Source organism: Porites lutea, chromosome 3, assembly GCF_958299795.1.
Source record: "Porites lutea chromosome 3, jaPorLute2.1, whole genome shotgun sequence".
Classification (NCBI taxonomy): domain Eukaryota; kingdom Metazoa; phylum Cnidaria; class Anthozoa; order Scleractinia; family Poritidae; genus Porites; species Porites lutea.
In genome coordinates, this window is record NC_133203.1 from 51,060,259 (window position 1) to 51,078,580 (window position 18,322).

Sequence of the window (18,322 nt, forward strand, 5' to 3'; positions counted from 1 at the left end):
TTCTTCCTATTATTACTAACTAAAAGAGAAGTTATCCGATTATTTGTTGTTTTGCTGGTTTTGGCCTTCCTTATGAGTGACTCAGAAGCTCTACAACAAACACAAACCAGGCCGCACGTAAGTAGAGATTTGTTTTTCATACTTCATTTGATATCGCGGCGAAATTTATGCCGATTTATCAAATAGATTCCATGTTGCTGTGCGTCTGGTCAGTAACAGATCAGATCCAGATGGCTTCAAAATGTGGCAACATAAAACAGGCTCAACAGCTAAGGCGTATTTGAAATATAAAATGTTGCTTGCTATGCGCGATCATGATGAGCAAGTGATTTGTTGGTGGATAACTCTAAGCAAAACATACAGTCAAACACGATAATCTTACGTTCAGTTTAAAAGACTATTTCCTAGTATCTACCTGAGATCGGGAAATAGGAAAAATCCTTTCATGTGCTGTCAATAAAGTACAGGGTTTTAAGCCTGTGCATTAACAAGCGGTACTAAACCTAAATGTTAACTAGTACTTTGGCACTACTTTATATGATAAGCATCGGACTGGAGCGATTAGCTCGATCAAAGAAAAGTCAAAACGTGTTCATTGTAAGATAGCTATAGCGGTAAGCGGACCCAGGCATTGATCAAAGCGGCCTTTGGGAGCTTTCCAAGCCCTTTTACCCTAGATTCACAAGTCAAGTTTGTGAATATATATATAAAATTAGCCTCTCAAAGCCAGGGGCACCCAACGAGAATATAGTTCAAAACCACTTAAACAAAGCATTGTTAAACGTATTTTAGTATTTAAACGGTAGATATAGGCATATTTTTATCCCCTAAAAATTTTTCATCTGTTCGGATTTCCTAGCTGAAAGTCTCGTGATCCGAAAATTATAGGGATCAAAACTTACGTTTTCGAAAATTTCAGCCAGAAAAAAGGCTTCCGAAAATTCTAGGTGACCTTTTAAGGGTAAAAATCCGTTAAAAATGGGCAATTATACCATTTTTTAAAAGTTCGAATATCCTAGGAGAGGCAGGGAAGCAAGAAATTTTACAACAAATGTTCCGAAAATTCTAGATCTCGAATCGTCTTCCGAACAGATATTTTCCGAAAATTGTCGTTGGGTGCCCCTGCAAAGCGTTATTACTGACCACCGTCACTGGCGTTCCGCATAATCAACCCTGCTAATAGAGAGCAAAGCGGGTGGGAGATGAAATGAGTGGGAAATCTAAGTAGATCATTCTCTCTTGTTTATCGTACTATTTGTCAATAGAAGGTATACCAAAGGGGGACCTTTTCTGTCAAAAATGGCCGTTTTTATGCTACAGACGGCAAAGTCGTCTAGACGTATTAAACGTCTGAGACGTTAGAGTCGACTGGTGTAATAACGGGACTCATAAAAGTAGACGATAACATTGAAAAAAAAAACAGAGTTTTCTGAAAAAAAAAAACAACAACAACAACAACACTGACTCTTCCCGTCGTCTCTGGACCATTTGGTCATAAATGCTTCCCAATTTACGGACGTTAAAGTCGTCTGTTAAGTGCGTCTGAACGAAGCACTAAACAGAAGTCGTTCATGGTATATAAAAGGGAAAGGGGTTGGACCTCCAGGTGGAGCCCCTCCCCCATTTAAAACTTCGCTTCAATGTCCCTCTTGCTGGGTTTCTATTATGTCACTTTTGTAAAATACTTATTTCTAACTTACCTTTTTACAGCTCGGCCGAGTATTTGTCCAACTGGTTTCGGATGGATTTCCCGCATTGTTTATCGTTTTTCAGGTGTTTAGATTGGCGTCTTTGGGGATGTTTTCGATATTCGTAATTGACTGTACCTTGTACTACGATGCCACAAGTGTCGACTGTGGAAACTTCACTCTTTATTCCATGCCAGTTTGTGATGCCTACTGTTGGAAAGCTACATGGCTGATATGTTCTATTTTGACAGCGACAATCAGCATTTGTTTGATGAGGAAATCTTCATTTCCTGAACTCAGACCATTTGGTTATACAGCAATATGGAAGCACCTTATTCGAAAGCCGTATTTTTGGTCTCTTAACAGCATTACATCTCTTGTTATTATTTACGATATCTTAATTATGTACCAGAATCGAGGCGCGAAAATCTACATCGAGTGCCTTGTAGCTGTTTCTAAGATTTGAACTCTCCATTTAATATATCAGTTAAACTTCACCTATCCACCTTGCAGAGCAAAAAACTATCGTCGTATTACAAGAGCAGCATATTGTATTACCCTTTCGATTTTCGCACTCGACAATCTTTGCAAGCTTCTTGTTGTGTCAGCTCAAGTAGCATTCAAGTTTTACACGGTCAATCCTACTGCACCTAAACCGCTGACTATTGTCGACTTGGTGTTGATGGTAATAAACGGGTCTTTGTACCACAGTTTTTTCCAGTTCTTCTGGCAGAAACTGTTCCGAGGAGACAAAGACATACTGAAAGAAGTGAAACATAATTTTCATGAAACCCCTGGAATATTAGAGAATACATAGAGGGTGTTGAGGCTGATTGATTTTGAGTTACCTATGATGTAATTGCAATTAATCTCTGACTATGAATCGGCGACAATCTCCGGTAATATTAAACACTTAATGACTAGTCCCGAGGGAAACAGTTAATTTTGATTCCCGAGAATCTCTTGCTACATAGCTGGAAATTACCGCCTTGAGAAACATTGAGATTCTCGGGAAACAGTTAATTGACCAATCTTTAAGTGATTTGTTATATAGCTGGAAATTTTGAAGCTGAAAATTTATAATTAAACCTCTCTGTAACGGCGGTTGTCCGTCAACATTCGCGGGTAACAGTGCACTGTTACCCACTGACGTCATAGATTTTGCAATGTTGCCCTCTCAGAGATTTTGGCGGGAAACAGTGTCAATATTAGATGTCATGTGACCTCGAAGTAACCAATGAGAGCGCGCACTGTTGGGAAAAAAGTTGCAGCTATATAACAATAAACAATTGATGACTGTTCCCTAAAGAAACAGTTTTTTTGTTTCCTGGGAAATAAAATTAATTAATTTTCCGAAGGGCCAATCATTAACTAATTTGTGATATATTAGCATACGAGGAAAACCAAAGTAAATGTCAGCGGACGATCAGCATTTGCGGGTAACATTGCACTGTTACTCTCTGACGTCACAGGTTTGCAATGCTACCGGCTCAGTGTCTTTTGGCAGGAAACAGATTTATTGTTACATTGCATGTGACCTTGAAGTAACAGATGAGAGTGTGTGTTTCGGGGAAAATGTTTCTGCTGTATACCTGCTGCTATTCTTTTGCTGTCTCCCGCCGTTTTCATTAAAATACGAAGGAGCGGCCACCCGGATGAGCTTAAAGTGCACATTCTCTGACAACAACAATATTTTTTTGCAGGAGTATAAATTCCTTACAGTACTGTAAAGGAAATTTTTAGTAAAAAAGAAAAATAATGAGATAACTCACCGATTATCAAGTAACATTACCCTGAAATGACACTAAAAGTTGCTCTGTCCATTCCGCCATTTCATTTTATACCCGTCAAAGACTGTAGGTCAAACAGTCGAATATTAGTATCTTTTATAAAAATATAAAAAAAATAAAAAGATTTCCAAAAGACTTACCAACTGCCTTTATGATTACTCAAATGAGAACAAGCCGTTCAACGATAACCTGTCTAGTTTTCTGAAGTTTTAGCTCACTACATAGCCTCCTTAACGACTGAGACCACTAACAATTGGTCAAGCTGTTAAGACAATGAACTCTTTAATAATGTCATTATCATCGACCTTTCAAAGGCTTTCGAAATCATCGAATCGTTTTGTTTAAGCTTGCAAAAAAAATGGAAACGAACTCTGATGGTTTTCCTCATATTTGAGTAACAGAAGTCGAACGTGTGAAGTCAACATTGCTTTGCCAATTGCAAAAGTTTCACCATGTGAGAGAATTCAAGACAGTCCTGGATTCCGGATTGCAGGTGCTGGATTCCAGTAGTTGATGATGGACCTTGGATTCTGGATTCCAATCGTCAGCGGGATACCGGATTCAGAAGGCAAAATTGTCCCGGATTCCCGATTCCACAAACAAAAATTTCTCAGCTTCCGGAATCCGGAATCCGGGTGGCCTTACATGGGGTGACAAGCGAAATTAGCTCATGGCAGGATCACTGGGACTCACCCTTTTTTTTCATAAATTAATGATCTGGCAAACGACCTCACTACCGCCAGCTGCTCAAAAATATTTACGGCTGACACTAATATAAACATTACTGGCCAAAATATCGCTGATCTTCAACCAATGAAACTCTGTACTTGCGAACTGAAACTTAATTGATGGTTAAAAGCAAATAGGTTTGTCTTAGTTCTGCAGAAAGAAATGGTTGCAAATTAGTGTATTGTGGCACTCAAGTGTATTAAGGCTTGGAATTTTTTAAAAAAGAGGGCCCCCAGCAGAGATTTTTTTAAAACAGCTTTATTGGTTTTCATCTCCTTATACATAATTACGTAAAAACGTTTTACAAAAGAAATGAAAAATGAGAGTTAAAGATAAAAAAGGTATCATACCCATTGGGGCAAGCCAAACATAAGGACCCATGCAAGACATCATGCTTGCAGCTCGTAAGAAAACGTTTAGTCGTAAAACTTAGAAGAATTAACAACTGACGTACAAAAGTGCCATATGCCATCATGTGATTTCCCGCTTCTACTGACGCCACAGAACGTGTTTTCTTGCTAATGTGGTACATTTTGCACATTAAAAATTTTAAACTTTTTGAAGTCAAAATGGCCTAAAGATCATATTTTAACATGTTTCCGCCTACCTTATCAGTTATTAGTATATTTGTTAAGTCACGTGACCAGTTTTATTTAATTGACGGTTTCTAATAACAAATGAACAAGCTTAGAAGTTAGCACTCTAAAGCCCCTTCTAGGAGCCATAGAATGCTATAAAATAAAGCGAATACACTTTGACTAAGTATTCTCCATTTTCGGTGAAACATGTTGACCGTTACAGGGCGAAGGTGAGTCAAATGACACAGACTGACAATGAAAAAGTTCATCAAATGGATGCAAACATGGATAGGAAACTGCCTTCCAAATTCCGTAAAGATAAGGGCAATGGTTCTACTTGAAATCAAAACTCCCAGCACCAAATTCATGGTTGATCGAGTCAATCCTTGACAAACATGAGCAAGAATAGACTGTCATTTGAATAAAAGTAAAGATTAATCAATGGAATAGTCACGAGTTACAAATAAAAAGATTTGAAACTGCTCGTGGGGAACATCAGCCCGCGTAGTAAGCGTTTCCGCATGAGTTCGTCGAGAAAGTTAGGGCAAGAGCAAAAAAATCCCTTTCCATCTTTCGCCCAATAAGCAATAACTCGATTGGAAACGCTTGCTACGCAGGCTAGCATGCTAGCAGTGCACACCAACTAGTCTAAGAGCTTCAGACATGTAAGTAATTTCAAGAGCATCATGCACTCGACCAATAGCATTACATATAGCTGCAGATATGGTATTAATGAAATTAGTAATCGGAGAATAAATAATAGTAATAATAATAATAATAATAGTAATAATAAGTTGTTTAGACAGATGGCTTATGTCGCTGTAGGTGGTTTTTAATAGGGCACTGTACAAATAAAAGAATGAAATTGCTAAAATATTAAAAATACCAAAAACCTAAATTTGGATTCGAAGGTGCCATCCGTGTGGTTAAAGCTTTAGAAAAATTCCCAGATTAAATTTAAATCGCGGCAAATTAACCTCGAAAATGGCTCCATAACAAATGATTTTTAACCAATATGGAATGAAAATGCCAAACTCTCCTGGATTTCGCCAGATATATGTGCAAGGATATCCCGATTTCTTGTAAAGGTCGCCAAGTACCGGACAAAATTGGTTTTGAGCTTTTATGTGCTTTAGTCAGAAATTATTTTTCATTTTAAAGTTCATAGCTAGGTAGTTTTTCTCGTCTTCCACTGTCAAAGAAACTGTCAATAAAGTCATGAACACGACTGCTGTTGATGGCCTACTTCACATAACTCTGTGTATAATGACGAGAGATCCACCTGAGTTGGGTTGAGTGGGTCAATTTGAGTACATTGGGGGTTCCTTTGGTTGATAATGGGGAGGGACTGCTGCAAAAGAGAATGTGGCATCTCTGTAAAAATGTTGATACGGTTTTCAGTATAATTGCAATTCTGTACTGAATTCGCCAAGATGGCTCAAGAAGGCGACAGGGGATAAAACAGGACTAACGTCCCAACTGATATCAACCCCTTAATTTCCCACTCAGCCCATGAAAGGTTGTACCACACCACTCTTTACAAAACGCAGTGTGGGTTCTTTTACATCCCACAAGATGAATAAGAACAGTGAAAGAACTGTGATACGGGTCCTAAGGTTTTTCGTCCTTATCTGAGAAGAATGGAATGTCTAACCATTTGTTAGAGATCACAACAGCACATTCACCTCAGACCCCGAGTGGTGGTCCTGCCAGGGTTTGAACCCGCTACCTCCAGCTGGGCAGACCGGCGCTTAAACAATTGAGCTAACTGGGCGGCGGTGGTATATAGTGCTTAGTCTACATACCCGAAACTATCCAGAAAACTGGAGTATAGACTATTGGACAGATGCACCAACTTATAAAACCTAATAAGTGATTTTATCCTGATAAAAACGAGGGATAAATTAGAAAGAAAAGGTGGAATGGGTGGTGACGTCACTTACCATCTGTAAACGCCTGTGATCTCACTATCTCCCGTGCAAAAAGGCCGTTCAAAACGATCATCAGATCCTAAGACCGTTGGAACAGTTCTACCTTTATAAATGTTGAGTTCAAACTCTGCTAGGTAATAATAATACTAATAATAACACTAATAATACTAAGTAGTCGTATAAATTGCTAAATGCGATACAGTGAGCAAGCGCTCACAACATTTTGCTTCTGAGGGAGATTATATCTACCTGGATTTATGAAAACCGGGTTATCAAACATTTTGTAATTTCTCTCAACTTCCCCTGTCTTACCTTGTTTACTGTTTTGCTTGCTTATGTCGTTTTTTTTTTCTTTTTTGCTTGTTTTGTGGTTAGGGATTTGCTAACTCCCCCCTCTCTCCCTCTTTAGTTTTTTTTTCGTCCCTACCCACAATTCTCTGTCTAACACAAGTGACAGTTATTTGAAATCGGTGCGCGCCTAAAGCTGGTTTCGGTGTCGTTTAGCGGTTTACTTTTCGTTATTGGTCACCTTAAGAAAAGTTTCCCGGAGAGCATCATGTAAAGCTCTGAGATGGGACAAAAAGTTAATACGATTCGCAGAGTCTGCATCGTGCAATATCGTATTGTATTCTCGTTTCATTTGGCTAAACGGATCAATCGCCCTGATCCAGGCTTAGACAGAAAGGTACGATATTGTTCGCTTTTCTAAGGAGACCACTAAGTCTTTGGCCTCGGGAACAGGATTTTAGGAGTCAAATGAATTAGGCGAGAGCAAAATTCCAGAGGAAATTTGACCCGGGCAAAGACGTTTTTTCTGGTGTGAAAACTGGGTCTCGGCTGGTCTGCCGACCGTGTTATCGTACACACGGGAACTTGATTAAGACGAGTGTAAGAGAAAAGTCAAGAGGTGTTTATCTGCCAATAGGCTGGGTTTTTTCCGAGTTATTTGAAAATATTTTGCTTGTGTTAAACGTGAAGGTTGAAGCGGGTCAGGCCATTTATTTCAATGCACACTGCAATTAAAATATACAAAGGTCTTATCGAGCCACACTTCGATTATTGCAACGCTGTATGGGATTGCTTGACCCAACAGCTTAGTGAGAAACTTCAAAAACTTCAAGATCGTGCTATCAGAGTTATCACCAAATTTAGCTATTATACTAGTTCCAGATTTCTTCTTAACTCGCTTGGTTGGGACAATTTATCGGTTTGAAGGGTTAAACGAAAGGCTAATTTAATGTACAAGTGAATTATGGTATTAATGGTATTATGGTAACCACCCTATCTCAACAATATCATTAGTGTCATTTATATACCTACTCAGGACAAAACTAGCAGCTACTAGCTGGACACGGAAACGTTTTAGTTGAAATTCCGCCAAAGGGTAATAGACAGTGTCACAATAGTCAAGTTTTGACAGCACCAATGTGATACGCAATGAAGTTTTGCTCGACCAGGACGTAGTGATGGAGTCGTTCTCAGAAAGACAATAGGATTTGTTTTTAAGTAATAGACTGAAAGTTTCCTAAACTGAGTTTCTTATTGTCTGACGGTTTCTTTGTCCCTTCACTTTTCCTCTTGTTTTTCTCAGTTCCTTGTCTTCTTTTTAACCCTTAGTTCTCACTATTCGTGTTCTTCTCTTTCCGATTAATCACAGATTTTTGCTGTTTTTATAGTCTATCCTACCCTGGGTACCAGAGGTTTTTCTCGCGCGCGGCGGGAATTTTCGGTGTCGGCCGAACATCTTCTGCCGTAGGCCAAAGCCGCGAGTCACTATAGACTTGACAGAAACCGGAAACCGCGCAGCAAACGTCTCTGGCACCCAGGGTAAGTCTATCCCTTTTAACTTATCTGATTACAGGCTTTACTCATTAACGTTTAGTTAACACTAAAGATAGAAATTAATTATAAAGGAAAACCAATGTCAAAGTTGGGGACAAGATGTCCGATTATTAAAGTGCTGATTCAGCTGATTCCAACAGAGATAACTGTTAATATATTAAAACATCAGCTGTCTATCTTCCATCGTAATAAAACTAGTTAATTAAAAGATGGTTAATCTTATCAGTTTGCATATTTACGTAACTTCACAATTTTTAGAACCTAAAAGATTATTCACGAAAAGAGCGCATTTACTTCTGTAACAAGTGACTCTACTAAGTGCTTTCTGAGTCTATAACCTGCAAAGTTCTTAAGTTCTTATTGTTCCGTAACATCTCTTGCACGTTGCTTGTACGTGTTCATCCCAGTTAAGATACTGGTGAAAATGGTCACCAAGAAGCTTACTTACATTTAGATATTCTAATAAACTATCTGAGATTGTAATAGCTGGTCGATTCTTATCTAAACTATGTACACGAGACATCTGGTTTGTGGACAGCAACCTCGTCATTGTTCTTCTTCGAGTGCTAGATGGGAGTCATTAGACCACGGGCTCACAATCGGCCGTTGACTGATTATTGAATCGCGATCGGCCTTTGAATGATTATTTACTGTTTTAAGTTGTCAAGTAGTAGAATGAGTTGCTTTTTTTGCTAATCCGGTGTTCAAAAATCCAGGTATAAAGTACACATAAATCACAAAGGAGCAACTCTGAATTCGTTAAAGATCAGTAAAATGTCTCTTATGATTCTCTCATACATGCATGTTCTTTGTCGGCAAGCTCATGTGGTAAAAAAAATATAATTTGCGTAAATTAGAACTGACATAAATTATTATTTTCCCGGCACGGAACGGAGGACTGGGTTCTAGTGTAGCGCGCTAGGGATTGCGGTTAGGGGGTTTGATATAGTGACCGTTTAGTTATGCGTGCCCATTCTACGGTCGGCCTCGCCGCGTCAACTTTGTTTAGTTTAGTTTTCACTTATTCTGTTAGCCTTAATTTCGTTGCCATCTGTACTGGTCCCTATGTTTCTTAGCTATTTTGTGTAGCATCTCGTTTTCTGCTCGTATTCATGTTGTTAAGCTTTATTTTATTTGTTTTGCCTTATAACCCCAAAGGCGACGCCATAGCATAGATTGGGGTTACACGGTCCCTATTTTTCCAATAGTTGTTTTTTTTCGGGTTTACGTGTCCAGCTGGGGCGTGTTCTTAGAATTACTATAACAGTGGAGTTTTTCAAGTGAGTTAATAGAGTGTATCTTGGGCCTGGCTAACCGACGCGCCCATGCCTCCAGGTGTTGCTTTTTGTGTTCGGTTCTGTAGTGGAGGCAAAATAGCACTTTTCTAGGTATAATCATCCGTATATTCTTCACACGTCCTCTAAGTCATTATGGAGAGACTGACAGGCTACTATGTGACATTGAAATATCAGGCAAAACCTAGAACTAGTGCCTGAAATTTAACATAACTATAACAAACTTCTTAAATCTGATTGGCTATCAACTGCCCTGATTTCAGCCGTTAATTAGGACAGTACACGTCATGCCTAAGTAATTGGACAGCAGCCCCCGCTTATCTAAATAGCTGCCTCGATTTTCTTATCTCAATTTCTCTCGTGACTGACCTTTTTTATTATAAATATGGTACTTTTTCAATTCAACTATTCGTAATAAATCTTAAGCCGTCGACACACCACCTGCCTCGATTAGCCTTACTATTTGCAGGTGGTGTGATATTTGTATATTTAATGTAAGAAATAAAGATGTTGTTGTTGTTGTAAGCATCACGCGCTTAAATAACTTTTTTGTTTTCACTGCTAGCAAAAAAAATCTCTGAATGTCTTGTGTTTTGATTTTAAAAAAAGGAGCCTAATATATCACAAATTTTGTTATAGTTATGATTAATTGGTAACAGAACTTCGTGTCGTCCAATTCGGTCTGTATAAATCATACTCGTGATTAAACAAATCGGACTCCCGCTGCGCGGTCGTCGGATTTTGTTAATTACTCGCATGATTACAGAGCGAATTGGACTCCACTCAGTCCTGTTACTATTACTAATTATAATTTATTTCACTGTGAACACAACTCAGTAAAACCTAACATTAAGAAAGGTTTCGGAAAGTACTAAAGGTTCTCAACGTTAAAATTCTCAGGGTCATGAGAAGACATCACAAAAGGCTTTTACCCTCCAACCGTGAACCAAGTCTCCCACCCACTCTGTTTAATCGCTTTCAACAAACAATTAGTTCCCATTTATCTTTCATTAACACCTACGCTGTTTCTGAATGCTATATGTCCGTGATAACCATTGTTTATTCCGAAGCACTAAGTACAATCAATAAGCTCTTGCTGTTATTTACTACTTGAGCGGCTAGTAGGGTATAGAACCCCAGTTCCGTTAAGCTCCCTCAAAGAGATGTAAATTCTACCATACCTGTTATTGAAACAGACAAGATCAGAAGTTGCGACTGTTGACAGTATGGCGGCTTATTAATTGACGAATATTTGATTTTATTGCATTCGAGAAGAATAATCATTCAGCTGATCATTCGTAATAGTACAAGACAAGTAAAATCAAAGAGAAAAGAATCGTTGAGATTTTTTTGCCGTCCAAATGTAATAAGAAAAGGGGTTAAAATTCATATTGTTTTGACAGATGTAATCGTTTTAAAGAAGAGACTTATGTCATGCGTAAAATATCTAAAATTAGTTTGACATTGTCTATTATCTATGCAGAATAATCTGAGATCCTTTCGAGTCTGACAAACAATATTTTAGTCTCAAAGTCTGCAGGCCGGTGAAAAAGTAACTAAGTTAAGGAAAAATGTTAGCCCATGTGGTTGAAGTACTACCAAGTCTTCCTTTCTGGTTAAGCGTGTTAATAATCACTTTGTGGCTTATTTATTGGATGGGTGTTTCGAGCTATTCTCTAATAAGTCATGTTGCTCTACCAGGGCCTAAACCTTGGCCTTACGTTGGCAACCTCTTAGATGCCTTTAAGTATGGCGGCTTGCACAATACCTTTCTGGAGTACGACAAAAAATACGGCAAGGTTTACAAGATGTACCTTGGAAGAGATCCTATAATAGCAGTAACAGATCTAGAAATGCTTAAAAGGATTCTTGTCAAGGATTTTGATAAATTCAGAAACAGGCCAGAGTTTATAGCCGGTAATCCACCCCTCAACAAAGGTTTGTTTGGTGCCAGAGATGATGCTTGGAAGCGTGCTCGTTCAATTTTAAACCCTACATTTAGTGCCTCCAAATTAAAGGAGATAGTTCCCATTATCGAGGAAGCAGTGGAAGTTCTCGTGTCAAAAATGAAAACATTTGCTCATGAAGGTAGGGAAAGATGCTGTTTAAAGGGTGTGTATGCCACAAAGGGATATTGCTGTTTTAGGTCAATTCCGCTTTGCTCAATTAAGTTATTTTTTTGCGCCTCTAACCATACACAACATATTCCTATGGAGTTATGAAGACAATATCAACAAATTTCATCGGAGAGCACTATCCATAATAATTTTTTGGTCTTTCCCTTTCGGGCATAGCATTAAGACGTACAATTATTGAGTCAATATTTTCAAGTTTCAATATTTGTTCATCTTTGCCATCTGTCAGACGATAGAAAGTTTTAAAACTTGGCAGTTACTTTTGGAATTCAATTAAAGGGAAGACATGCTTTAACAGCTTTTTAAAAAGATAACAAATTACGGTGTGACATAACCCCTTACGTCATCCGGAAATGGAACTTAACGAATTTTTAAGAACAGCAGGACAAAAGCCGCGTTTATAGACGGCACACTGAGTCCGACGGTAAAACTTAGACTAATTCCAGTATAATTCCCTTTTCAGAACTACATAACCATGATAACATAAAGCTTTAATAGAAAGAAATGAAACATTTCAAGTTCCGGATACATCATCACTTTTTTCTGATTAATGAAATGATGATGGATACTGAATGTATCCGAAACATGTCGTTGAAGCTTAAACGTTGTGAGTTTTTTTTTTTTAAAAAAATGGTTATTTTTCTGTGATACGTACTGACTTGTTGCGTTGTTTGCCATATTTTTCTACTTGGCAGTCACGTGGTACACAACCCCATGCTAGCCCCCCCCGGGGAGGGGGGGTACTTTAGGAATTTCTGGGTGTGCCGCTGGGACCCTGTGACCCTTAACCTTTACCAGAGCTAGTTCAGCTGAATTTTGCCACCCTATACTAGAGTAAACTCCCCAAATCCCCCCTATCCTAGAGTAGCTGTTTTCCAGAAACTACTGAGGTCACTGGCACAGTCTAGCCAAAACAAAACCTTATACCACAATCCCTAGTCTACATAAAATCTTCAACCAACTGATCAGTTTCCTGAAAAATGATCTCGGCCTTATTCTAGACTCAAACGCTCTGATTTATAAACCCTATCCTAGAGTAAACTGCTTGAAAACCATACCCCTCACAGCGGCACATACCTACATAGCCCATATATGGCAGATCCCCCCCCCGGGGGGTGCTAGCCAAGCAATGCATCGGGTCAGGACAATTCACGAAACGTAAACTATTTGTTTGTTTTGTCCTGGCGGTGGGAAGTAACTTGGTATTTTTCTTATAGAAGCTCTATTTGCAGTTAATGATGGTTAAAACAATGAAAGGTCTGAACTCAGGACCCATTTCATAAGTAGGTGGAATCACAGGGCGCCCGCACAATGTGCCTATTGTTATTCTGTAGTAAATGTACTGGATTTACCTTTGGCTTCACCTATAACGATATATCGCTAAGTATGTATATATATCACTGTTAAATAAACGTTGAATTACCTTACCTGTGGTATACTGTCGAAAATCCATCCAAAAAACGTAAAATCCCACAGTTTTTGAACGATCAAAATGCGTAGCAAGATTCATACGTGCCAGCCAGAAACCATCCCGCTGATTGTCTCTTTTCGATTGGATGTCGTTAAACAGCAAACGCTTACCAAGTCTTCTTTAAACCAGTCATTATTGAACCATCTGTTTAAAGACATCCAATCAAAAAGAGGCAATCAGTGGGATGGTTTCTGGCTGGCACGTATGAATCTTGCTACGCATTTTGACCGTTCAAAACTGTGGGATTTTACTTTTCTTCGATGGCTTGCTCCAGACCTTTTGGATGGATTTTCGATCGGAAGGTACGAGGAGAAGCGTGAATCTTTCGACCTTTTTGCTGCGAAGTTTGAAAGTGAGCGATGCGATTTTCCGGGGGAAAATTGCTCCGGCGCTGGAGCCCTTCAAAACAAGGATTCCTCTCTGGTCCTTCTATTATTTAATAGAAACACCGAAACGGCTGACTCAGAATCCTTCAAAATCACTCAAAAGACCGCTTTTGAGGCAAAAGGACGACTATATAGCACAGGTAAGGTTATTCAACGTATATTTAATCTTGATTTATAGACATACTTAGCGTTATATCGCCATAGGTGAAGCAAACGATAAATCCGGTACATTAACTATAAAAAAACAATCGGTTACACCACACACTTTGAGTGGGCTCCCTGTGGTGGAATATGATCGTCCGGCCGGCGGGTGAGAGCAGTCCTGTGACTGACGGTAGTCATCAGCTGCTAGTAAACCAGCTTTACTAACTAGTAAGAAAAAAGCCACTAAACTGTAGTCAACAGTTACCGGTACCTTACAGACGACTTATGGACGGACTCAAGCAAAACTCAGACAACGATGGGATGATTGGATAATCGACAGTTAGACAAACAATAAACGACTAGAGTTTAATACAGTCAAACTTCCCTTTACGGACACCTCATTAATACGGACGGTTTGCCTTGTTCCATGGGAAGGAAGGCTTTGCCCTAAATTCAACCCGGACACTGAGGGGGCCTTAGAAAGTGTACGGCATCAACTGTTGTGATACAACTCACTTTGACTCTGTAAAGTTCGTTGTCGAAACGCATTCACCGTAACAACAGTTCTATTCAGGACTTCACTCACTTGGACGATCATGCTCAACCTCCTTATTTACTGCCATGGTTAAGTAGCAAACTCTATTCTCCAAGAGCGGATTAGAGAAATTTAGAGCCACGTTTACGACAAACGGCAAAGGTGCATTTGTACCATGTGACCAAGTTTCCCCTAATTTTTGCCTACAGTTAATTACTTCTAACCACAAATTCATTAGTTTCACGGTAGTTTTGTCTATAACAATTGTTTGGACTGTTTTTAGCTGCGCTTTTTCTATTTTCAGAAATCCCCAACTTGAATCTGACGTTTGCCATTTGTCCTAACCGTGATTCTGAGTAATCAAATTCTCTCTTTTCTAATTCGCTATTTTAAGAGTAACGTTTACTGCAAACGTGAACCTATTTTCCCTTTACTTGTAAATCACATCTTCAGAAAAGTAATCGGTTTCACTGTACTCTAGCCTTATCCATAAGGATTGTTTTGGACTGTTTTTCTCTGATCATTTGCGTTATTGAGAAATTCTCAACTTAAACCTGCTGTTTGCCCCTGATTCTGAGTCCCTCTAAGATGTCTCAGTCATAAGTAAGGGCGAGTACAATCAAGAAATGAATTATATTTCTTTCATCCTATCGCAGAAAAGAGTGTGGAAGTTACCAAGCCTTTTGGTGAATTCAGTTTAGATTGTATTCTCTCTGCTGGCTTTGGTCTCAAAACAGACATGCAAACCAACCCAGATCCGGTACTGGTGGAGAAGGCTTTAACTGTGTTTTACGTACCAGTCTACATACGGGCACTGACCATGTTTCCGTTCTTTCGCCTGGTGAGGAAGATCTTCCAGTTAAATCCTATTCAACATGTTCCCTTTTTCGCGAACTTAGCAAAAGAGGTTATTGATCTTAGACGAAGTGGTTCCTGTAGTCGCAGGGATCTGGTCCAGCTCATGTTAGAAACAGACGAGGTCACAGGAAAAAAGATCACTCCATTAACAGATGAAGAAATCATCGGTCAGTGCATCGTGTTCTTTGTTGCGGGTTCAGAGACGACTGGCGCCACACTGGCATTTGTTGCCTACTACCTCGCCCATCATCCAGAAGTACAAGAAAAGCTACGTAAAGAAATCGATAATGCTGTAAAATCGCGAGATGGTGCAGTGTCAACATATGAGTTTGTTCAGGGTCTAGAATATCTTGAACGAGTTCTGTCTGAAGTTCTTCGACTGGCTACAGTTGGCTATGTTAATGTACGTGAGTGCATGAAGACTTGTGTCATTGAAGGCGTGGAGTTTCCTGCAGGGGTTAGCCTTTACATACCAGCCCATGTCATTCATCGCAATCCCGAATACTGGCCAGAGGTAATTACATAATACTAGTAATAATCTGTGTTTACCAAGTTCGTTTTGCTGAGCTAGATCCCAGACTTTCTTTCCTCTGGCAAGTTGGCGAAGAGGTCTTCCGCCCCTGCTAAAGTTCCGGGGATGACGGATTCCCTTACCGAGATCTGACGTACCCCGGTTTGGCAGTGTCCCACACAATATCACTCTGATCAGAGTAGCCCACTTAAGATATATTAAAATTCTCACATTACTCCAAGACTTTCTGGTCATATTTCTATATCTGGTTTAGTTTTCTTTGTGCCCAGGTCTCTTCTGGGAATTGCGAAATAACGGAGTTGTGACGAATTTGCAATTTTGACCCTAAAGCCTCGGAGTCATGTTAGAATTTTGATATATTGAACGTAAGCTATTAGGAGTGCTGACTTCTGGGTAAAACGCTTTTAGATTAAATCAGACGTAATGAGATGTGAAAAACGAAAAGAAGGTAAGATAAGAGAGGATTGGATAAGATAAATAAATAGTGCAAATGGCTTCAGCGTTCTGTCAGTCGGTTTGTATGAGTAGTCTAACTTCTCCGTCGCGCCGCCTCGTTCATGAAGGAAAGGAGAGGCAGTATAAACTAAAACAAATATAAAACAAACTCTTTTATTTCTTGCAGCCAGAGAAGTTCGATCCAGACCGCTTTCATCCAGAAGAGGTGAAGAAGCGCCCAGCTTTCTCATATTTGCCCTTTGGGCTGGGACCTAAACAGTGCATTGGAATGAGAATGGCTGAATTGGAGCTTAAAATCGCCCTGGTGGAAATTCTGCAGAAAATAAAGTTTGAGAAGAGAGTAGATACCACTGAAAAATTGGAATTCCGTGCAGCAACCATCTTGCAGCCACGCGATGGCGTTTATGTCAAAGTTGTGGCACGATCACAAAACAAAAACATTGACATTTAATCAAAGTTGTTAGCTTAAATGTAATACCTTATTCACGATACCCGCCTCTTTGCACGCGAGCTAGGATTGATGGGATAAACGCAATGTCACGTGGTATTTCACGGGGCAAAAAAATGATCAAATATTGCCAAGTAATTGCGGTCGAATTTGTGTACACTCTCAGAACAAGAGACGACGATTTGAGCAGTCCAACAGTCCATCAGTCCATGCTGGGCGAATGCAACGATGGTGTGTATCATGAATAAGGTCTATTCGATTCAATGTGAAATGTGGACGCACCAATTTGTAGTAATATACTTATTTTATTTTTATTTTTTTTTTCATTAGCTTCGCCAAAAAAACAAACAAACAAACAAACAAAGAGACAAACAGAAAGAACGTTGGCAAGGACACCGCAACAGCTGTAGCCAATTACAGCGGGCCCGTTTATTGTTTTTGAATATACGTGCTTTTCGTTCCACCAAGCTTTTACATTGAAGAGAAGCTCCAGAGCTGGGTACAACACCACAGGTAGCCCAAGCTCGAAATATGAGCATCGGCGAACATCGGCATTGTTGCGTAACATTCAAAATGTAAGGATTTGTATGGGAAAAAACCTATCGTTTCTGTAACCTACGAAAATGAAAGGATTTCATTTAAAAACAGCTTATTACTTAAAATGTGTGTTACGTCTCTCCTGTGTGGTCCACGGGCCGATTTATGGCCGTTTATGGGTTTTTATGTAACCCTTTAAACCTTTAAGGTAAACCTTTATATAGAGAGAAAACCGTTTAAAAATTTTTTTTTTTTTTAAATTTTTACAAAGTTTAGTTCACTATTTTTAAGGTAATTTTTCCTTATGTAATCGAACTGAGTTCAAACTGTTTTTCGCAAATTTTGGCCATTCATGACATTTCTAAACAAATTGAACAACGCGCACGTATAGTTTAAATCTTTGCTCGTTGGCACTTAACGATAGCTATGTCTAGTATATGGTATATTATGATGTACCTGTATATAATGTTTTCTATCCTTTTTACTTACTTATTTACCTACTCGTGTCGCTTTGCTTAGCTTGCTTATGGTATTACAGCTAATAATGGAAACTTTATTAATTGTTTTTGAATGTACAATTGTAAATCTCGCTACATATAAGCAATTTACAAATGCTGCTTGAGATTGGATAATAATAATAATAATAATAATAATAATAATAATAATAATAATAAAAATAATAATAATAATAATAATAATAATGATGATACTACTACTACAGGAGCCCAACTACTACTACTACTAATACTTTAATATACAATATCTATAGAGCGCTAATTCCCAATGGTCCAAAAGCGCTTAACATAATAAAATAACAACAAAATCCTAAACCTACAAAACTACATTGTCATCCTATAAAAGTGTCGTCGCGCATTGCTCCTCGTGGGGAGATGCGTTGCCGACACTAAAAACGCCTGTGTAACAGACAAGCGGTTTAGTAAACGATTTTCAATCTTCAATTGCAAAA

At 38.9% G+C, this 18,322-nt stretch overlaps 1 protein-coding gene and 1 pseudogene across 1 annotated transcript; both read left to right on the forward strand.

The window, feature by feature from the left end:
* Nucleotide 1: 1 nt before the first annotated feature.
* On the forward strand, nucleotides 2–2,505 carry LOC140931410 (uncharacterized; annotated as a pseudogene).
* An 8,870-nt stretch (nucleotides 2,506–11,375) lies between these two features.
* LOC140931409 (cytochrome P450 3A2-like) lies at nucleotides 11,376–17,588 on the forward strand. Its single transcript, XM_073381225.1, has 3 exons — nucleotides 11,376–11,941; nucleotides 15,181–15,896; nucleotides 16,537–17,588. Exons 1-3 carry the CDS (start codon nucleotides 11,425–11,427, stop codon nucleotides 16,819–16,821), a joined length of 1,518 nt encoding a protein of 505 aa, XP_073237326.1. The 5' UTR covers nucleotides 11,376–11,424; the 3' UTR covers nucleotides 16,822–17,588.
* The last annotated feature ends 734 nt before the right edge of the window (nucleotides 17,589–18,322 follow it).

Coding starts and splice junctions, on each gene's coding strand:
- LOC140931409 (XM_073381225.1), top strand. CDS start 11,425: ATGTTAGCCCATGTGGTTGAAGTACTACCAAGTCTTCCTTTCTGGTTA. Junction 11,942..15,180: donor GAAAACATTTGCTCATGAAG/GTAGGGAAAGAT, acceptor ATCCTATCGCAG/AAAAGAGTGTGGAAGTTACC. Junction 15,897..16,536: donor ATCCCGAATACTGGCCAGAG/GTAATTACATAA, acceptor TATTTCTTGCAG/CCAGAGAAGTTCGATCCAGA.